The 23,125-nt window shown below is 45.8% G+C and overlaps 1 protein-coding gene across 1 annotated transcript in view; it reads left to right on the top strand.

Moving 5' to 3' along the window:
• LOC126517520 (neprilysin-1-like) overlaps positions 1-23,125 on the top strand; it is a 65,805-nt gene that overhangs the window by 17,225 nt on the left and 25,455 nt on the right. The window contains exons 5-14 of the mRNA XM_050167256.3: positions 120-209; positions 2,502-2,701; positions 3,562-3,756; positions 5,510-5,596; positions 7,412-7,542; positions 9,961-10,186; positions 16,258-16,356; positions 17,499-17,576; positions 17,646-17,758; positions 21,502-21,560. Of these exons, the coding sequence (XP_050023213.2) occupies positions 120-209; positions 2,502-2,701; positions 3,562-3,756; positions 5,510-5,596; positions 7,412-7,542; positions 9,961-10,186; positions 16,258-16,356; positions 17,499-17,576; positions 17,646-17,758; positions 21,502-21,560 (1,278 nt within the window). The remainder of the gene's footprint in view (positions 1-119; positions 210-2,501; positions 2,702-3,561; positions 3,757-5,509; positions 5,597-7,411; positions 7,543-9,960; positions 10,187-16,257; positions 16,357-17,498; positions 17,577-17,645; positions 17,759-21,501; positions 21,561-23,125) is intronic.

The raw sequence follows: 23,125 nt of genomic DNA, 5'->3' as shown, positions 1-23,125 counted from the left end.
CCCCCTTTTGCCTGTGTTTTTTCACATCAACGTAATATTCGCTTGCGTTTATGTGACGCATCCATCTGTCACTGTTTCGTATGAGAGCTGAAACGCTGTGCATGTGAATCATCTTGCAGCAATACTCGACAAGATACCGCATCGTGGCGGCTTCAACCAGACCGTCACAGAAAAACTTGGCATCGCCTACAAGTCTTGCTTGGCCAACGGTACGGAACGGTGACGCACAGTCTTTGTTTTTTTTTTTTCGTCTCTTCGAGCACTTGCTCGTTTACCTTCGTACTCACCGTTGTGACTGCCAAATAATGTTGCAACTGGTAAGTTTCTGTACTCCGAATGCTTTCAATATACGTGGTCGCTACTGGCAGCTAAATATTTTCCAGTGTTTTTACTACGTTTTCTACCCGCTGTGGTACCTTGGTAGATATGGCGTAGTGCTGCTGAGGTTGTGAGATCGATCTCTGCCGTGGCGCCTGGATTCGTGTGGTGCCGAAGTGAAGAAAAAAGAAAAAATGCAATCGTGTACTTAGATATAGGTGCTCGTTAAAGAACCTCAGGTGGTAAAAATTAATTCGGAGTGCCCCTTACCATGGCATGCCTCGTAATGATATCGTGTTTTGGCCGGTGGGACCCCAGGGTTTGAATCCTACTACGTTTACTCGGAGATAAGCTGTTACGAGGGTGCATGCATGGGCCTGCCCTGTCTTTTACCGTTGTCATACGGACCCTCTTGGCTGCTATGGAGCAATATCTTGATCGTTATACTTGAGCCATTTCGTCGGAATTGTTTTTATGATAGATGCCTATAGTGTAATACGACGAGGTAGACATCAGACAAAATGTTTTTGCCAATTCAGCTAATAAATTTATAACAAAATAGCGATGTGATTGGTTCACGCCGAAGGATTGGGACCCGTCGCACGAGGAGCTCATAAACGTTTCCAGAAATGCAAAAGAAAGTTGACGCTGATAATTTTTAGAGCCCAACGAATTGCGGAAGATTTCATACAAAGAGCGAAACCCAGGTGGCGAAGAACCGTGCGTTAACAGACACCCGTGACCGTGAGTGACGCAACAACGTAAACCTCACCGTCTGGTAATCATGAAGCAGAAATCACGCTCAGCACAGGTGGAGCGATGACTGCAACGTTTAATTTAGCTGCCAGCGTTCAGCCCCATGTTAACATACGGGCCTTCACTCCGCACCCTTTCTCGACATCACTGAGTCGAACAGAGCCAATCACATTGAGATGGAAATACATAATCATCATCATCATCATCATCATCATCATCATCATCATCATCATCATCATCATCATCATCATCACCACCATCATCATCATCATCATCATCATCATCATCCTGGTTACGCCCACTGCATACTGCACGCCTCTCCCATACTTCTCCAACTACCCCGGTCATGTACTAATTGTGGCCATGTTGTCCCTGCAAACTTCTTAATGTCATCCGCCCACCTAACTTTCTGCCGCCCCCTGCTGCGCTTCCACGACGATGCACCCACGACGATGGAAATGCATTGTGGCATTAATAAAGTTTGGTTCGGTGACTTCTAACCCTCCTATGACAAAAACTTGCTTGGGAAAGCCCGTTTACTCCGGCACGTGCGAGTAAACGCTTTGGGGCATGTATTGAAAAGAAGTTAGCTCCGAGGAACCACCGCTTGTCACGAGGCGATGCGTTAGTTTGAGTGCGCAACTAAACCACGCTCCGGGTAGACAGGCCACGCAAGTGGCGCGATATTTGGAACAATCGCACACGTTGGCTTTGGCCCGAAGAACCCAGTGAAGCCCTGTCCATGGCCACGCGCGGCTTGCGAGGAACACATGCTCTTCGACGTTGTAACATGCCGGTGCCCAGCCAGGCCAGGGGTTGGATACATGCGCCTGAAGATGAGTCGTGAATTTACTGACGGTGAAATCGCAGCATGCCGAAGTGAGCCAAGGCTCTTTCCTTCACTCGCTAGTCTGTGTGTGCTCCGGCACGGCTGTTGGAACGCGCGCGCGTGAGAGAGAGAGAGAGAGAGAGAGAGAGAGAGAGAGAGAGAGAGAGAGAGAGATGAGGAGAAAATGCAGATAAGTTAATCAGATGTTAGTCTCCGGTTTGGTACCCTACACTGGGGTTGGGACGTTTCGACTTGACCCTATACTATCGCTCCAGCTGAGTGGCTCTGACGCACCGTGGCCCTTTCAGTCTGGAGATGGCGGTGCTACCCACTTTTGAATCGAGATGTAATGCCGAGTAGGGGACCGTTCTTGAATACGGCGGTTATAATATTAATAGCCGTCGTGCTATGATCAGTTCGTTATTAGAAGTGTCCGCACCGAATGCAGTGTCGTACAAAGCCCTGGCGCCTGTTGACGAGAAGCAGTGCTTATGATCGAAAAAACTTCGCGAATGCGGTTTGTTAAAGGTTACGAACTACGCGCGCATAGCGCAGGGTGTTAATGTGACTGACAGTCCGTAACGATGCTGCGTAACAGATCGCCCTGACCGGAGAAGTTTAAAAGAGTTTAGAGCACTCCTAGCAGAAATGGGCTTTGCGGAGTGGCCTCTCGTCGGTGAGCAGAAGAGGAAGCCATTCGACGACTACAAAACGGTGCTGCTGACGACTGGAATCACACCCCTCTTCAACTTCTACGTGGCAAGAGACATGAAGGACCTTTCGCGCAACATCATCAAGGTAAGCTCGCTTTATAAACATGGGACGATGAGGCGACACGTACATCGCTCCACATAAGGGTATCCCCAGACACGCTGTAAATATAACACGCGTTGTTTTAAGACACTAAACTTAATTTTTTAAAGCTCACCGGGTGGCAGATAACACAATTCTACTGCTTGAGCTTGATTAGTTGGATAGCCGGACATTACTTGCATGGGAAATGAAAACGCCTAATCGACTAATGAAAAAAATTTTACTAATTAAGCTTCTGACTGATCAGATTATTGCACGTATATTAATTTACGAATCGTGGCTAGTAATTATAACATTTTTTCCAGAAAACCGTGAAAACGTTTATACTACGTTTTTGAGCGCTTTTAGTCTTATTAACTGTTTCGCTGTTAAAAAAAAAAAATCTCCCAAGAACTTCTAGTGCGTAATCGAAATGCCCAATGGAGACCGGGGAGGGGCCCTTTATGTCGTAGTGGATGGTAGAGTGTGTCTAAATACTTCGCCGCGGGAGTATTCAATCACAAGGCAACTACCGCCGTAAGAATCGTGCGTGTCTTGATCGAAGGTAAAGTCGCAGTTTATGGGACGGGAGTTGCATAAAAATACAGTTGTCAGGAGCGCAAGCAAAAAAAAAAAAAAAAAAGCCCAATGGAGACTGGTGAGAGGCCCCTTGTGTCTTAGTCGATGGTAGAGTGTTTCTATATACTTCGGCGTGGGCTACCAAATTCCAAAATTTGATATTACGCTCTCTCAGCGCCACTACTCGGCATCATCAGTCATCGGTATCACAGGGAGCGTAGCAGTGGTGACACCTCTTCTCTGACAACTCGGCGAAAACTTGCGTTTGCTATGTTTTTTTTTCCTAGCTCGACCAAATCAGCTTCTCACTAATTGGACGAAACGAGCTCATTCAACCGAACAATGAGACTTACAGAAAAAGCGTGCGAGCTTACAAGGCTTTGATACGAACTGCTCTGCGCCTCATCAAACCGAAGCTGAAGGCTGGCACTGTGAACATCCTCGCCGAAGAAATATTCGCTTTCGAAAGCGAGTTAGCCAAGGTAAGAAAACAGTGGGGACGAACATTGGCTAATTGTTTTCTACGACAGGCCTAATTCCAATTTTTTTTTTCATTCGAACAGCATATAAACTAGAAATTAAGGTTATGACGTTCGCTGTTTGTTCGCGATACTTTCTCGCGCGTGCCTGATTTTTTTTTGCTTTGCATGTGATCGTATTTCGTAGCGCGTTTTGTTTTTATAAGCTTAATCTGCGAGTACCCTCGTATGTGGAACAGATGAGCTCGTATGAACAATGTGTACTGTCTGACAGCGAAAGGACAATGAGGACCTCTTCAAGAATAACGTTCGTAATATGAAATGCTATCGCAGAAGTCGCGGTTCGCGTGGAGATGCTGGCCTTACGTAACGACCGGAAAATTCTATTTTCGATTACACCTATGATTGTGTTGCGCTACCCGTCAACAGTGCAATAGCGTGACACTGCTTGGCCTAAACATTGACAATTTATCCGAAATAATACTAATGTAACGTCTGAAGCTTTTTGCATCAGTCGGAGCGGAATTTGCTGGATGCAGCTATACTTGATCACTGAGACAGTAGGGGTTATGTTAAAGTGTGTATAGGGTGCATATATATATATATATATATATATATATATATATATATATATATATATATATATATAGTCGTTTGCTTTAGCTTTAATGACAGTTCAGCGCAACGGTGTCTGCATTTGTGGCTTGTACCAGAGCACTCCACTGTGTTGATGCACCTGCTATTCGGTCCTTCGCCTCAATTGCTGTATCAGCCATAGTAGAGAGAACCGGACTATCTGTGGCTGTTATGAAGTTACAAAGTAGTATTCTAGTTGCTGCATTCCTCCTCCTCCTTTTTTCTGCATTCAGATAACATTCTACCTCCACAAATTTGCAGGCCGTTGGGAAAAGTTTGTTTCGAATAATTAAAAAAAGTGTATTTTTCTGATGAATGCAACGAGTTTTATTGAACACGTTTCAACAGTTGCTTCTCGGGATCGTTTAGGTGTTTCGTGTACATTTCAACAAGCGGGGAAGGTGGTCGTGGCAGAGACGAATGTCGTGCGCGTGAGGACAAAAAAAAAAAAAAATATTTGGTTTCCGGAATGCAACGACGAAGCTGAGGGTGAGAGAGATAGAGGCACTGGCGGATACGGAGGCGGGAGGGGTACTTTACTGGGAAAGAAAGGATAAGGGCCTGTATCGACAAAAAAGATCTTGCGCTAAAACTGTTTATAAAGACAGATGACAGCCAACTGCGATGTTGAACATATTATTAACCACGGTGGCTGGCTCATGACAGTCCCCTAATGACCGAAAAGCTTTGTAAATTTGGCCCTACGGCATAGAAACATAACTGCAATAAATGTTAATACAAACACGCAAGTGCATGTCGTTCAGTCACAAGCGCTTGGATGCGCGCGTCGGTGCGCAGTCCTCGCATTTTGCACTTGGAAAGTGTCGATCGAAGACCTGCATTCATCTTTCAGTCTCTGGCTGTGCATCTCGGCCGCTACGAAATCAATATTTTTTTCATGTTGGCGCCTCTGGTTGAAAACTTTTTGCCGTTTATTACTCTGATGCTCTCGCAAGAAGCTGTTTAAACCCTACGGCTTAGCCGTGTTGGGGAATAGAAGACCGCTGCTCCTGCAATGAATGTGCAGGCGGCCATGTAACTGGATCCAGAGAACGAATTTATTTTTTAGGCGTCGAAGGACACACTGACGAAATTTATAGAGTGCTTTTTTTCTTGCCAGAGAACCGCCCCGAAGGAGGAGAGGAGGGACATGTTGAAAATGTACAAGAGGACAACCGTACGCGAACTCGAAAGGACGTTTGCCGGAGTAAGTAAATCGCACATTCATTTTTGAGTTTTCAAAAAATGAGGAACAAAGATCGTGAATGCTTTCTTGATAAAACATCGTAAAATTTAAGAATGGAGAGATCCTGCGGCAATGCAGACATCTTCCAGTAGTATTTTGTTCCATTAGATGAACGTTGCTTAACCTAGGCGTGTACTCTGCGGCAGAACTAAAAGCAGATTTCTGTTAAGTAATTTTTGTTCAATCATACTTGCGCTCTCAGAGTAACTTTCTACGTGGGGAAGCGCAGGCAGTAGTAGCTTCTAAGAAGGCATTACTAAAATTAAACTTATTAGAAATATGACAAACTCTTTCAATGTTAGACAATGCCTTCGTCTGTCTCGATCCCTCTTTTATAACGAGTAAAGAATGTAAAGAAAAAAGATAACGCGCAATAAACACGCATGAAGTCACGGGATTTAATTATACATTTAGAAGAGGATTGCCGTGCTTGAAAGATGCGATTGATTCTCTAGTCGTGTCTATCGAAGGGGTGACTGAAACCTGCAGCCACGTGACAAAAATACGGGCAGCCTAGAAGGAAACACTACAGCGCCTAAGATACACGAGAGACAATTCACCAAATTAGCATCTTTTCTAGCAACTGTTAGTTTTTGAGCTTGACGCCCACGCTACTAATACCTTTGTTGTTTCGATCAGTGAGCGCCCATTCTTATGAACTGCTCTTACAAACCGGGTTTGTGAAGGTAACCTGTGGTGCGCAGGATGAGAATTCCAAGCGATAGATTGAAAGAAATGATGATTGAAAGAAATGATCAAAAACAAAATTTTAGTCACCTACGAAGCTTCCTTTAGAGAAATCGATGTTTGGTTTTTCTTCTGTAGGGTCTATTCATTATTTATAATAACCTGTATGTACATCATAAAGGGGAAGGGGAAAATGCAAGAACAGATCACTGTATAATGGGTGCAATACTGATAACAATAATGATAAGCAAAAAATAAAAAAAGAAATCTGGTGTTTTACGTGCCAAAACCACAATCTGATGACGAGGCATGCCGAAGTGGAGAACTATGGAATAATTTTGAATTCCTGAAGTTCTTAAACGTGCTCATAAATTTAGGTGCAAGAGCGTTTTCTGCTTTTCGCCGAACCCGGGACCTTGATCTCGGCAGCACAATGCCATGTCTACTAAGCTACCATGACACGTAACAGGAATTACCAGTTAAAATGCTACGATCAAACAAAAATGCAGATTTAATGATCAGAACATCGGTGCGAATGGCACCACCAAACCTGATTTGCGACGGAGGTTCATGTTCACCCAAGCCATCTTAAAAAAGAACGGAATCGCCGATATCCACTAAAGAAGCCAGTAGGTTGTTCAATTCAATAAACGGTCTGGGAAGAATTCACTGGGGGCACGTGACCGTGTTCGAGTGGCGCACATTGTTTTTATGGTGGTGATCGCCACGAGCTCAGTGTGACTCGTCATGGTTGGAAGCAAAATGAGTGGATGATAGTATGATTAACACCGCACTGAAAGTTTGACGTTACATTTTATGGGAAAAAAAAAAGAAATGCGAGCTTCCGTTCAGTGAACAGCTACTGGCACATCGTTCAGAAACAGAGAGACGGATGTTAAATATTTCATTAACGAAAGTACTGCTGCCATTTCGACTTCCAAAGCATTTATCAGGAGAGTATGTTATAGTACGTTGTTTAGAGAGGTATTAGTGTTCTGCTATGCCCGCTTGCGATAACATGCTCTGTTAGTAGCTCGAGACACGAATGTCAACGTCACTATTTTACATTTATGTGCCTGTTTTGTCCAGCTGCCACTTTTGGAGCTCCTGAACGAGGCGTTTTCACTGGTGAACATAACGCTCAAAGAAGACGAACCAGTAGCAATTATGGCCATGAGCTACTTCGCCTCGACAACAATCTTCTTGAAGAGAGCGAACACGTAAGTGCAAGTGTCTTTACTTTGTAGCAGTGAATTTTAGAGGTCGATCGAATAGATAATTTCCGAAATAAAGTAAGTTTATCGACAACAAAAAGCAATCACTCCGAAGATTGACTACACCAATGAATGTTGTCTTAATTTACTGGAAGAGGAGAGAAGAACACGCCACATTAATGATGCAAATGCCGTGAAAACAAAACACCAGACGCCACTGTAGCTAGCCAGAGAACGAAACATTTTAGATGCGGGAACAGCGAGGTGTTCAAAAACAAAAATGCTAATTCAAATGTTACCACGGAAATCGGCAGCTCACCGAAACAAAAGTAAATTTTGAAGGGTAGTTCCTTCTTTAACTCAGGTGCAGACATGACTAACTATTAGCGGTTCAGATAATTGCCAAAAGTTCAGAGCAGCCTTGCCGCGTTCTATCTCTTTGTAGGATATAACTGTTTTCATCCTATAATATTGGCCATGAGACAAATATAAACCGAATGGCAATTGAACTCGTATTGTAGATGTCAAATTATAGACGACTTTGGTACGTCTACTCAGATTTGGCAGTAGGTCGTGGAATAAAACTGACTGATGCCATGAACAAGGAAGAATATATGGACATAAATCAATGTGCATAACGTTGTAAAAAATTAGCTTAGGGGGTTTTAGGTGCCGTAACCACGACCTGATTATGAGGCACGCACTAGCGGGGGACTCCTGAAATTTGGACCACCTGGGGTTTTTTAAGGTGCACCTACGCGGGTGTTTTCGCGTATCACCCTCATCGAAATTCGGCCGCGCCGTGGCCGGTATTTGATCCCGCGACCTCGTGCTTAGCAGCCCAACACCATAGCCACTAAGCAACCACGGCGGTTAAAAAAAGAAATTTAATTATTACGAAAAGATACAGTAATGACTTCTGTAGCTGTATGGAAAGTGATATTCCACGTCTTACTATTTACAACATTTACAGCCTAACATACTTGCCGAGAAAGCGACGCCATCAACATAGGAGCGATTTCGAAGCATTTATTGCGTGAGATAACGGCGACAAAAGACCAGTATGCAAACCACATTTTTATGATGCTAATGCGTGTAGCTTAAATAACTAAAGATAATTTTTTTTGTAAATAAGATATGCTGTACACCACTTGTTAATATTTCTAAATATCACATTGCCCTGGACGATTTGCGGCAACTTCGGTGTCCTCGGCAGCAACTTCGAGAGACCTTGTTGTCAGTTCGGCGCATTATCTCAGTATATAGGTAGTACCAAAAAAAGTTAAAGCAAGCGATGTCTCAATCTCGCCACTTTACATCGTACAACCTATGTAAAGAAAAAGGAGCAGTTTCGTCCTAGACGCCGCTCACGCAGGAACGTGAAGAGGTGCGGCAGCAGCAGCGAGCGAATTGACCTTCGTGCTGCCTCTCGCGTCAATGCAAACTAAGCCGCGAAAAGAGCGCACTGCGGACTCTGTATCCATCGCAGATGGCTTTCAAGATACAGCGACCAGAAGTAGAACAACCTCCCCTTTCTCCCACCGTGCCCCCGGAGTGTTGCGTGCGACTGAAGACGGAGTGTTTCCTCCTCGCTTTCCTCCCTTGCATGCGCGAGATTGAGTCGCGGTCACCTGCTCCCCTTCACACGCTTTCCCTGGCACATACAGCACACGGCGTGTGGCCAACATTTGATCGCCCTTGCACTTTATACGGAACCTCACGGCGACGCCGACGGCAGAAGTGGCCTGGCGTCTCCATATAATTGCTATCGCAATAAAATATAAAGAAACTAAGCTACAGCGTGCATTACCGCAGCGCACTCCGGAGCGACAAGTCAGCGTCCTGTTGCGTGTGCACTTTGCAAAAAGCTAAGAGGAATGGTAGGGAACTTCAGGTGTGCCACATGGGATCAAGCGTCGTGTTCACGAATGCCTATTCATTGCTCATCGGAATGAGCAACAAAGCGACTCGCCACTTTTGCGGATGCGGGGCAGTATAGAGCATATTCTATGTGTGATCCATCAAATGTCAACGATATTCTATGCGTACCAGCCTCAGCCGCTAGGCGGCCAGACTGTTGCCGGAAGCAAATTTCGTGGGAACATGGCTGAAGAAGCTTAAAACACACGAGGCCGCCAAAGCACTAATGCTCTTCTTGAAAGCAACTAGACTATAGAAGCCTGTATGCACATTTACTCTCCTTTTTTACTTTCCGCTTTCCCCTCTTGTAAGGTAGTCAACCTGGAGCCACCATAGTTAACTTCCCTGCCCTTTCTTTTTATTTCTCTCTCAACCGGAGCAGGGAGGTAAATTCCTGTTCTCGCCTCCCCCGCTCAGCCGTGACTCAGCAACACCCGTGATCCCACCAGCTTCCTTTGTTTTGACGAAGACTTTACTAGTTTAATTTTTCGTGGTTGTATGCAGGCGAGCTCTGTTCAACTACATGGGCTGGCGTGCGGTGCTCTCGAGGGCAAGCCACGCTTCCCAACTATTCCGAGACGCCAAGCTGGATTTCAATAGAGCTGCCTTCGGACTGGAGAAGGAGCCTCCACTCTGGAAGACTTGCGTCAAGCTTCTGTCAGCCTTTATGAAAGAAGTCGTCGGTCGTCTTTACGTCATCAAGAGGTTCAGCGCACGCTCCAAACAAAACGTAAGCCGTCTGTCCCGGTCACAAAAATGCAGCTTCTTTGTGCGGAAGCTGCATTTGTTCAAAAATGCAGGAATCTTTGTTCGTTTGTCTTCTAACCGCGTTCGTTTCTTAACCGATTGTACTATTCCTGCAGAAATGCCGGTGGGCGGCTCTGTTCTCTGCGAACTTATGTAACGAAACGACGAATGGTACATATATAACCGTGCTAACTGCACAGAAGTAGATTATTTCAAGTTCGAACTGTCTTTATTAAATGTGAGTTTTCTTTGCCTTCCCCATAGGCTTTGGCGCGTCTTCTCGGTATGCTCACCGCCGAGTAAAATGTGCCGATGCCGGAGACAGTGTAATTTGCAATCGCGTGGCTCACGTGGGCTGTTGACGGGCTGCGCATCTTACTGCATGACCTGGCAGTCAGGAATTCGCTGTGGTGCGAAACCCGGTACAGTCGCGATATTAAACGCACGCTTGTAAATATTGTTACGGTGAAGGGAAGGAAGAAGTTGAATTGGACTAGAGGAAGACGAAGTCTGGCAGTTGCCTGAACGCCATATACATCAGTTGTAAATATACATTATTTTACACTCGTGGGCCTGCTTTCTTCCTGCAACATTTTGGCGGAAGGTGCAGGGTACAATCACGGAACTTCGCAGCGGACGTCATCTACCTGCCGCCACAATGGCAAATCGACCGACACAAGCGACAACGCCTCAGTAGCCCGTGCCAACAGTCATCCTCACTCATCGGCGTGACCCAGGGACATTTTGTGGCACGGACAACGCCGACGTCGAGGACTGGCTTACGATGTACGAGCGAGTGTGCGACAACAACAGGTGGGATCCAACAATGATGCTAGCAAACGTGATATTTTATCTAAGAGGAACTGCGAAGCAATGGTACGACACACACGAAGCTGACCTAACGAGCTGGGATGTCTGTAAACAAAAATATGCGAGACGTGTTTGGCAGACCTGTCGGTCGTCAGCTGGCAGCAAAAAAAAAAAAAAAAAAAAGAACTTGCGTGTCGCGCTCAGACGTCCACAGAATCCTATGTCGTGTACATACAGGATGTGCTAGCCCTCTGTCGCAAGGCTGATGACAACATGACCGAGGCAGACAAGATTGGTCACATACTGAAAGGTATTGCAAACGATGCCTTCAGTGTCCTGATGTGTAAGGATTGTGGCACTGTGGATGCAATTATAAAGGAGTGCCGGCGCTTCGAACAAGCGAAGGGCCGCCGCGTCGCTGAAAATTTCGACCGATTGCCCAATACCGCCGCGACATCATCTTGCGAAGACCCGCCGCGGTTCGTTCAGCCCGCAGGACCGAAAGATATCACGCGCATCGTTCGCCGTGAGCTTGAGGCCATGGCTCCGGCTCCAGTTCGTTCCGGCTGTCGGGAAAGCGTGCCCGCTATCTCCCTTATACAAGCGGTCGTCCGGGAGGAAATAGCAAGTTTGGGCATTCCACCTCTCTGCTCGGTCCGCCATACAAACACCTACCAGATTTCTCCGGCCGCTCGCTCCCAGACGCAAAGCTTTCCGCCACTCCGTCGCAACCCAGATGACTGGCGCACAGCGGATGATATACCCATCTGTTTTAATTGCTCCGGTATTGGACACATCGCCCGTCATTGCCGCAACCAATGGTCGTCGCCTCCTCGGAGGTCGTCGCCGAGTCACTACCGCCAAGTACCGGACAATCGTACTTTCTCGCCCTATACGCCGACTAGGAACATCAGCGCCGACAGTGCTCCACCAAGATCCAGCCGCTCCCCGTCTCTGCAAGATCGTAGGTCCCGTTCGCCTCTCGTTCACCGCTCTTCGTCCCCTTCTGCAACCGGTCGCTTCGCTTCGGGAAACTAGGCGGTGCAGCTCCCGGAGGTGAAGCTGCAACTCCGACCCGGCCCACAAATCCTCTGTTGACCCTGCCTACACGTGGAAACCTACTGGACATTGAAGTTGATGGCGTTCCTGTTAGATCTCTCGTTGATACAGGAGCGCAGCTTTCAGTTATGAGCGCTGCTCTCCGCCGAAGGCTCAAAAAGGTTCTGACACCCGCCGTACCGTGCACTGTGCGAGTCGCCGATGGGAGTACTTCACATGTCCTTGGAATGTGCACAGCACGTGTGACCATTGGGGGCCATTATACCGTTGTTCTATTTATCGTCCTTGAACACTGTCCGCACGACCTAATTCTCGGCCTCGACTTCCTTTCGAAACACTCTGCCCAAACTGACAGCTGCGCAGGTGTTGTACAATTGCATCTGCCGCTTCCTGCCGACGCAACAACTTCTGCTTCACACCGCTTATGTTCGGCTGAGTTTGCAAGGCTGTCTCCACAAGCGGCTACAAATGTCCTCCTGACGCCTTGTCCTCCCGTACCTGATGGCGAGGACGTCGTGTCGCCGCTTACTGGCGTGGTTTTGTCCCGCAATATTGCCCTACCGAGCACCTTAATCCGTATCCGCGAAAACTGCGCTCGCGTGCCCATCCTCAATTTTGGATTTTCGTCGCATGTGCTGCCACACGGTATCGTCATAGCGCATATCACTCCTTTGGAAGAATTTGAGATTTCTTCTTTCACCTCTGAATCCTTCCTCAGTACCAACGGACCTTTGTCACCCACTCCGTCCTCGACGCCTGCGGACGATGTTCCTAAGATGATCGCCCCTGGCCTTCCTTCCGAGCAAACAACAGCTCTTCGTCACCTCCTGTCATCTGATCGGGACATCTTTGATTTGGAAGACCGTCCACTTGGCCAGACATCTGTTGTCACGCATCGCATCAACACCAATGACGCCAGCCCCATTCATAGGCGGCCATATCGTGTCTCGGCAACAGAAAGGGCCATCATACAAAAAGAGGTAGACAGGAGGATGGACAAGGACATCATTGAACCTTCCAGTAGGCCGTGGACATCACCGGCTGTCTTAGTAACGAAAAAAAGACAACTAGTGGAGCTTCTGTGTTCACTACCGTCACCTCAACAGGATAACAAAGAAGGATGTTTATCCCTTGCCTCGCATTGACGACTCTTGACTGCCTTCACGGATCCCAATACTTTTCATCAATTGACCTCCGCTCCGGCTATTGGCAGATTAGCCTCAATGAGATGGACCGCGAGAAAACCGCCTTCTTCACACCGGACGGTCTATACCAACTTAAAGTCATGCCCTTTGGATCTTGAAATGCGCCAGCTACATTCGAGCGCATGATGGACTCTCTCTTGCGCGGCTTGAAGTGGTCTACATGCCTCTGTTACGTCGACGATGTGATTGTGTTTTCGCCGAACGTCGAGAGCCACCTGCGGCGCCTCACAACCATACTCTCCGTGTTTCGCAGGGCTGGCCTTCAGCTAAACTCCTCCAAGTGCTGCCATCTCGTAAACGCCGCCGGAATCCAACCTGATCCACAGAAAGTTAACGCCGTGCGAAATTTTCCTGTACCTTGTTCAACAAACGATATCCGCAGTTTTCTTGGCTTATGCTCTGATTTCCGGCGATTTGTGGAAAAATTTGCCGACATCGCTCACCCTCTCACTGACCTTCTTAAGAAAGACGCCTCTTCCTCTTGGGGACCACTACAGGAGAAAGCCTTCTCTACCCTGATTGAGCGGCTTACAACTTCCCCGATTCTCTCACACTTTGACCCTTCTGCGCCCACTGAAGTACGAACTGACGCGAGTGGTCATGGCATCGGCGCTATCCTCGCTCAGCGTCAACAGCGCCAAAACCATGTCATCGCTTACGCTAGCCGCCTTCTTTCCACGCCCGAGTGAAATTACTCCATTACTGAGAGAGAATGTCTCGCGCTCGTATGGGCGGTCGCGAAATTTCGGCCGTACCTTATCGGTCGGAGCTTCTGCGTCGTCACCGATCATCACGCCCTCTGCTGGCTCTCCTCTTTGAAGGACCCAACTGGACGACTTGCACGTTGGGCATTGCGTCTAGAAGAATATACATTTTCTATTATGTATAAGTCAGGGCGCCTGCATAAAGATGCTGACTGCCTGTCCCGCAATCCCGTGGATCAACCGGACGATACCGATGCAGACTCGGACATCAGTGTTCTATCCCTCTCCGGCTTTCTCCATATTGGCGACGAGCAACGCAAATATCCTGTTCTTCGAACACTTATGGAACGCCTAAGCTCCTCGCCCAATGACCCGTCCCTCCGTATGTTCACCTTGCGCGATGGAACTTTATACCGCCGTAGCGTTCATCCTGACGGCCCGGAGCTCCTCCTAGTCGTTCCCAAGCACCTTCGGCTCGCCGTGCTCCAGCAACTTCACGACGCTCCTACTGCTGGACATCTGGGCATCACTCGTACATACGAGCGCCTGTGGCGCCGCTTCTTCTGGCCCGGCATTTATCGCTCTGTGCGCCGTTATGTCGCTTCTTGCGACCTGTGTCAGCGCCGGAAGACGCCTGCTATGCCTTCCGTTGGTTTGCTTCAACCTATTGATATCCCTACAGAGCCCTTCTACCGCGTTGGCCTAGACCTCCTTGGCCCCTTTACAATTACCATCTAAGGAAACAAATGGATTGCTGTAGCAACTGATTATGCCACGAGATATGCCATCGCACGAGCGCTACAAACCAGCTGCGCTACAGATGTCGCCGACTTCTTACTATACGACGTCATCCTGCACCACGGCACCCCTCGCCAGTTGCTCACGGATCGCGGCCGCTACTTTCTATCGAAGGTCGTCGATGATCTGCTCCGCTCCTGTTCTACAGAACGCCAGATTGCTACCGCGTACCACTCTCAAACGAACGGCCTCACCGAGCGACTCAACCGCACGCTAACTGAAATGCTGGCCATGTACGTTTCTGACGATCACCGCGACTGGGACGTCGCTTTACCATACATCACTTTCGCGTACAACTCGTCCCATCACGACACTGCCGGATTTTCACCATTTTACCTTTTGTATGGCCGCGATCCCACCTTGTCTTTGACACGTTGCTACCTTCCGCAGTACAATCACCCAGCACTGGTTACGCTCGCGATGCTATTGTCTTAGCCGCCTAGGCCCGAGATGTCGCCTGTCATCGCCTCACAGTCTCGCAAGCTTCTGAAAAGTGACGCTACGACCTTCGGCACCGAGACTACCATTTTTCACCTGGTTCCCTTGTCCTTCTCTGGACGCCTTCACGTCGCGTCGGCTTGTCGGAAAAACTACTTCCCCGTCACTCTGGTCCGTACCAGATCTTACGCCAACTGTCCGACGTGACATACGAGATCGCCCCAGTCGGTCAGCCTTCAGTGCCTCCCAACGTCACCAGCGATGTTGTTTACGTCGTCAGGCTCAAGCCCTATGTCCCTCCCATTAAGTGAGGCTCTATAACTTGCACCGGGACGGAGCTACTCCGCCGGGAGGGTGATGTTAACGGTGAAGGGAGGGAATAAGTTGAATTGGACTAGAGGAAGACGTAGTCTGGCAATTGCCTGAACGCCATATAGATCAGTTGTAAATATACATTATTTTACACTCGTGGGCCTGCTTTCTTCCTGCAACATTATAAGCGGGCTGGTTATCCAACGCGTTATCGAGTGGTTTGGAAAAACGGACGTTGAATTCGCCGATAAGGGGATGGTGAGTTTGCTGGTTCAATAGAGGCGCACTGTAAATGATTTTTTTCCGTTTAACTCGACTCAGCTTATAGACGGCCTGCACATAGTGCTGTGCGTCACCGCTCTCATCAACGTGGAAATTTTCGAAAATGCCAGAGTTCACAGGGCGCTTCATGGTTGTGGAACCTTCAAGTTTCGATAATTTCCGATCATGTTTTGTAAAATTATTACCCCATAACGACCCCTGGACGGCGCTACAGGAGGTCCTGTGTATAAACAAAATTATCAGACGGATCCTTGAGAAGAGCCCAATAAGACTCACGCACAGAAGCTCAAGTTACTTTTAATAAAAGCTTAGATCATTGCTTCAGCGCGTGGTAAATGCCAAGAACACTAGTAGAAAGCACACCGGAACTGGAGTTGTTGTTGTTGTTGCTTTACGTCCGCGAGCTTCGTTCACTGCCACTAAGGCCCGTGTTTTCTTCACTCAAGGTAGAAAAACTTGTGGCGAGCATGAAGCGCACATTTCAAGAAAGACTGAAGAGCATCAAGTGGATGGATAAAGCAACCAAAAGAAGAGCAGAACAGAAGGTATAACAACGTTTCAATGTAACCTAAGGGGTGATTGTTTCTTTATCGCAATGACAATACGAAGTCAGACTGACAAGCGGATGGCCCTGTGCTCTACGCCCTTCATATCAGTAATAAGATGCGATCATATTTGGTATCTACTGGAAAAATCTGCTGTGATCATAGTGGGTTATTGAGCATGGGAGACATGGGCTATACACGCTTTTTTTCGTTAAAGAAGTCGTAATTACACAAGAGCCACCAGGTAACAACGGCCCCTATGAAGAGTGCAACACTTAAAAAAATTGGATTAACAGTCGAATGTTTGTTTCAAGTAAACAGGGATATCGTGTATTATAAGGGGGCCCTAAACAAACCGAACCCAAAACAAGTGAGAAACACATGAAGGTGGGCCAAATTGTGCCTGGACTATGGCGATCAACATTTCCAGGAGCGCCTGTAGGAACCTGTAGAGACAGAGGAACCCACGCAAGCAGGCTCTTGCATTTCATTTACTTGTCTAACATTGCGTTACGCTTCCCTTGTTCTTAATTGCTTTGGGTTCGGTTTATCTAGGCCACCCTTCATATATATATATATATATATATATATATATATATAATTCAAGCTTCATTGGAAATGACTATTATTATTTTAAGCCAGTCTCGAAATAACAGTTAGTAATCATTTCGATCCTTGTTGTGTCGCTTTCTTAATAACACTTTTAAAGTTTTAGGACCAACAAGCATTTGTAGGCGTCGTAGCCTGTCGTAGCCTGGCGTCGTAGCTCTTCGCTCTACGTTGCTTCTGGGTACCTAAGTCGAAGTTTATCACGCCGCTACGTTGCTAGTAAAAACAACATGGAAGCTCACTCTGTATTCCTTTTAGTCTCCCATGACGTAGAATTCGGATACAGGCTGTTGTCTTTCCACGCTCAAACTACTATATTGTACTGTAGTTGTTACCATAGCTGTTACGAATACTAAGCCCGGGACAATATTTCTCTACGTAGGATGTTTTACTTATCTCTACTGAAGTCGCACAGTCACACTTGTAGCGGGGTTAAGCAAACGAGTACATTGTAACCAAATTTATAGCGGCGGGAGGCGTGGCATTCAGCGGCTTTACTGAGAAACAATCACGTTCATTCCCATGGCTTGTAGTTGAAGAAAATGACACCCAAGATCGGCTACCCGAAGTGGATTTTGGACACCGGGTTCCTGGAACACCTTTACAGACACGTGAGCCAGCAATGCACGTTTAGGGTGAAGCTTTTTGGTGGCGTCTTATTTTGTGTCCCTTGGTTTCAGCTTGACCGGTTGCAGCGTCATGAACCGTTCGTAAGAATCTTGGAAAAAATAAGCGACAACAACATCAAGGACTCTCTTCTCGAACTGCGACTGCCCTTCAATCAGACGTTTAGGTGAGTGCAGTGATCATTTCACTATATATATATATATATATATATATATATATATATATATATATATATATATATATATATATATATATATGAAGACAGCGCTCTGTCGACATCCCAGACTACGTTAATTTTGTAATCAATCTGACGAGTGCTCTAGGTCGATATGTTTCGAAGGTACTTTCACTTTTGGATGACGTGGCTCCCGGCACTATGTTTTACTGGAACGAGAGGCGTTTTACCGCGGTCGCAGCCAATCAGGAACGGCCGAAAGTGATACCCCTGTAGATCCTTGAATTACTTTTGGGCAACAGTAAATTGGTCACTGCAATCAAATACCCTTATGGTATATTATAAATACGGATGGCGAATATTCAAAGTTTCGAATACACGCAATCCACCCTACACTATATTCATACAAATGTCCCCTTTGTAATGATTACGCCTCCCTATATCACACCACATGGGCGTGCCCCAACGTGAAGGCGGCCCCGCAAGTACCCCACCCCACACCCGAGCAGTGGGAGGCCGTGCTGACTAGTTCGGACCCTCGTAACCAGCAGCAACTGGTGCGGCGGGCCCGGGAGACAGCAAGAGCCGCAGGAGCCCTGGACTAAGGGCGCCTCCCGCACAAGCAGAAAGACACCTGCTTGTCCTTTCTTTCTTTTTTTTTTAAATAAATGTTTCTCCTCCTCCTCCTCCTTCTCGAATAAGAAACGAATTTTACACACTAACTATTCTTATTCGAAAATAAAATTTTTGGTATGTTCTAATATCTAGACTAGCCAAGTATTTCTCCACAACTGACTGTTATAGCCTGGCGACTGTTATCTGTCTGCTACGTAAAATATCACAAATTATCGCGAATGATTCGTGCTTGAAGTGGGTCATTTAGTTTTATTGTGTGTATAGTCACGTATCATATCTTTTACGCTACAGCCAGTGATATGTCCTTCTCAACGGGCCCCTCAATATGTGTAGTCAGAAGTCATTCAACAACTTTTTTTATAACTTTCGATCTCATTTTGCAACCGTTTACTTCGAGTTTACGCAAAGCTATTCATTAAGGCATTGATTTTGGGATAGCGTGTTTGCAGTAGGCTCTGAAAATGTTGAAAAGCTATGCGGGCAGTTTTAGTGTGATTGGTGTTATTTGGATAGGTCACGCAGTTTTCGGGGACTTGACTGCTGACGTCTGTATAACCGTTTTCCCGCCAACCTGCTTTATGGTTAGTCCATGGTCTATTGGGTAGCACGTCGGGCTGCTGTGGTCAGGGAACAGGGTTCGAAACCAACCGTCGGACCAACTTAGCTCGCTGAGTATCTGGCACTGTGTACCTATGTGTACCTGTGCACTGTTTACCAGTGCACTGTGAACCTCTTTGACGCCGACGCTGGGTCACTGGGGGTGCGGCGCTGAGTATGTGGCAGTGGATACGAACCGCTGTTCAATGAACCTTTTTTGACGTTGATTTGGAGCTCGTAGCATGTGCCACTCGGTCTTTGCAATGAACTCTAAAACTGGTACAGCGCAACGTGGAAAGGAAGAAACAAGCCGAACCGGCCAGGTGAAAGTACAGAGCGCTCTGTTCTTTCATCTGGCCGGCTCGGCTTGCGTCTTTCTTTTCGTGTTGCGCTGTGCGAGTTTTAGAATGCGATATACCAACTCGCCCGATCCTCAACCCTAGGGAACTGCAGTGAACCTCTTTGATACCAAGCTGGGTGACTGGGCATGGGCTCTATACGTGTGTGCTGCTATTCAATGAACCGTTTTGGTGCCCACTCGAGTAACTAGGTGCGCGACACTGGTTACATTATGCCGGTTTACAATGACAACACGATCCGTTAAGCTTCTTCGACGTCCAGCGAAACTGAACCCGCGCCCCGTGCTGGCCTCATGGCTTTGTCGGTAGATGGCGCAACGTGTTCAGCGGGAAGCGCCATCTGTGTCAGTTCACCAGTCTGCTTCAATGAATCGCATTAACATCGCTCGTTTTAACGTGAGATGGGTTCAGCCGGAATTCTTTTAATGACGACTAATAACTTTGTTGTTAAAACTGATACTGTGGCTGCCTTATTTTTTTTTATCTGTACTAATCAGCGCTGGCGTCGTACCTAGCTATACCGAAATGAACGTCCCTGGTGTAGGTGTATGCGTTTGCGTTTTACTATTCGCTATTCGATTCGATATTCAATACTTACTATTCGTATTGGATGCGTATTGGGAAAAATTGATATTCGCCAACCTGTAATTTTAAATAAGGGTGAAAATAATAAATGTATGCTGCTATTAGGATGGTCCGTTAAAAACATGTCGTGGAGCACCGTAATATTATGAAGCTGTTCTTCTTTGATAGATATGAAAGTCCGAGTAGAGCTGTGTTGCTTGCTCAGTTTAGCACGCACATTTCAAGCACGAAACGAGGGAAAATGTTGTGCCGTTAGGTACTGTCTTTTTGTGTGACACACTAAAACTACGTATGTTGTAAACGCGGAAAGTAAGCCCATAACGCAACTTTCCTTCGCAGAAAATTCAGTGTCGTTGTGGAGTAGTCGTAGAGCATGGACTTTAAAGCAATGTGTGAATGGGCTAGTTGGTTATGCAAACATTATGCAAACAGCGCAACGGCGGACGGAGTACTTAAAGAACGAATGTACGACGGGTGTTTATTAAAGGAATATATATATATATATATATATATATATATATATATATATATATATATATATATATAGTTTCAAGAATAGAAGCACGTAGGAAAAATAACAGGACTTTACTGACGTTTCGGCCGTGACGAAGACCGGTCTTGCGGCCGAAACATCGGTAATGTCCTGTTATTTTTCAGACGTGCTTCTGTTCTTAGGACTATTTCTGTGCCTGATCCTGTTATTCTATGCTTCAATGACACACACACACACACACACACACACACACACACACACACACACACACACACACACACACACACACACACACACACACACACACACACACACACACACACACATATATATATATATATATATATATATATATATATATATATATATATATATATATATATATATATATATAATATGCTCTTCTTAATATACACACATCGTACATTCGTTCTTTCAGTACTCCGTCCGTTGTCGCGCTGTTTGCGGAACCGACTTTAAAGCAGTGGGGTTCTTATTCCAGCGCACGTGAATTCGTACTTTTGTTTTGTACGACACTGGGATAGATAGATAGCTATCTCACAACCGCTTAACGCAGTAAAAGTTTTCTTATAAATCTGTAATGCCCAAAGCATCATATATGATAAAGCTGTTTTGGTAACTCAAAATTTGAATATAGGCGCGATAAGCTTAGTGCACAGCCTACAGTGGCATATTTATTACGCTGTAGGTTGTAGGAAATTCTCACTTTTGGAAATCATATGAAACGATGTAATAGTCAAATAATTACTGCACCAGTAAGTTATAACTAATAAAATTGCAATCGTTTTGTGTGTATATACGTCAATTTATGTTCCATGGCAAGAAATAACGCTGACGAAGCTGTTCTAATTTGCCTTTCTTGATATGGAGCTGTGTTTGCGCATTACACAGTTCACCTTCAAACTGAATTTAACGTGTTTTTCAATGTTGATTCAGGTTACGGTAAAGGCGGGCTCTTCGTGAATCTTTTCGTGTTCCTTGCACGATTTGAGCAGCCCTATAGTTGCCGCTAAGCTTACGTTTTTGTTTGCCACCAATTCCAGGTGGTACACTGGCCCTGCGGTCGTGAACGCTTTTTACAGTCCCGACAAGAACGACATGAGTGAGTGTGCACGTTACTCGCAAATGCCTTTATTGACGATTCGCAGTGAAATTTGTAACCTTTAAGAGGAAGCTTTAGCGCAGGCGCTCCCATCTATATACATGTAAAAGGAGAATTCGTTTTTCTCGGCAACCACTGCACCAACTTTGAAGTGGTTTCCTGCATTTAAAAGAAAAACTTAGAATCTAGTGACTGTTGGTTTGCAATTTTGGATTTAGGTCGGCAATGTTTTATTAAAAATTTGCAAAAATTGCAAGTTTTAAGAGAACAAGACTATCAAGTTTACAACTCTGTAACTTGGCAAGAAAAAATGATACCACAATTCTGTGAATTGTATGTGATAGTACATTTAAAGCGGACGAGATTGATATGTTACACATGAACCTAGAAAAAATTGATAATATGGAAATACAGCTTTTGCAGAACCCCTGTACACAACGTAATAATTTCACGTAAGATATAATTGACACACAGAATTTGTCCGCTTTGCGTGATCAAATGGATGCCATTTACAGAGCCGCGATATCTGTTCTCGATGCAGAGCTATTAATTTGTAAACTTCGTGCTTCTATATTTTTGGAACTTCCGTATTTTTGAAATTCTTTTAAACAAATTTCAGGCCCTAAATTGAAGTTCCGCTTCCAACAGTCACTAGAATTTAACATTCCCTCTCAAATGCAACAAATTTCATTAATATCGGTCCTCGCGTTATCTAAAAAAACGTTTTTTTGCGTTTTACATGTATTTGAATAGGGCGCGTTGGAGTTGAGCCCGAGCTAAAGCTTCCTCTTAAGACCTGGCGAGTACTGCACGCAACCACAGCGCACCTTGTCAGAGTACGTGTTACCTTTGCTGACGCGCAAAAATAATGGCCACTCCGCAAAAAAGAAAAATAGAAAAAAGGAAGAAAATGAGAAAGAAAGAAAAGAAAGTAAAAAGAAGAGCAAGAAAAGAAAAATAAGAAAAATGAGGTACTACGCCACTTGGTTGATTGCGGTACGTGGTCTCGCGCATACGAGAAAGGCAGCGAGCGTGCGGCCCCAAAAGATTTCCGATCAAGTTCTTAACACACCTCATACGCCAGAAAAGCGTGCTTTATTTAAGGTGTTTCGTTGTACGGAAACTGTCCTTTTAATTTTTTTTTCAGAAAGAAAGAAAGAAAGAAAGAAAGAAAGAACGAAAGAACGGACAAACGACATGAGTGATGCGAGCTTTGTTTACGTTTTAGCGGCGAAAGCCTGCATAGCAACCATTCATTTTTACATGAAGGAATTTTTTACATCAAAATAATGTCTCAAGTCTGGTATTTGCAATTTATTTTTGTATAGCACACCGCAAAATTCACATGTACAAGTGCGTTTATGTTTCGGTGAAAACCGCAGAAAACCTTCTGGCTCCTATTATTTGAGCGCTCCATGTTACTCGCCCTTGTCATTTTTTGTCCGCTAAATTTAGCGGCGTATGTCAGTGGGCAAAACGGCAAGCCGTCAGGGCCGAACCAAGGACAATCAATCGCAAGCAGTCAATACGCGAGTGGCTTGTAATATAATGACCCAAATCCACGT

Source organism: Dermacentor andersoni, chromosome 11 (genome assembly GCF_023375885.2).
Source record: "Dermacentor andersoni chromosome 11, qqDerAnde1_hic_scaffold, whole genome shotgun sequence".
NCBI classification, from domain to species: domain Eukaryota; kingdom Metazoa; phylum Arthropoda; class Arachnida; order Ixodida; family Ixodidae; genus Dermacentor; species Dermacentor andersoni.
Note: the sequence above shows the minus strand (reverse complement) of the source record. Positions and strands in the feature narration are given on the sequence as shown.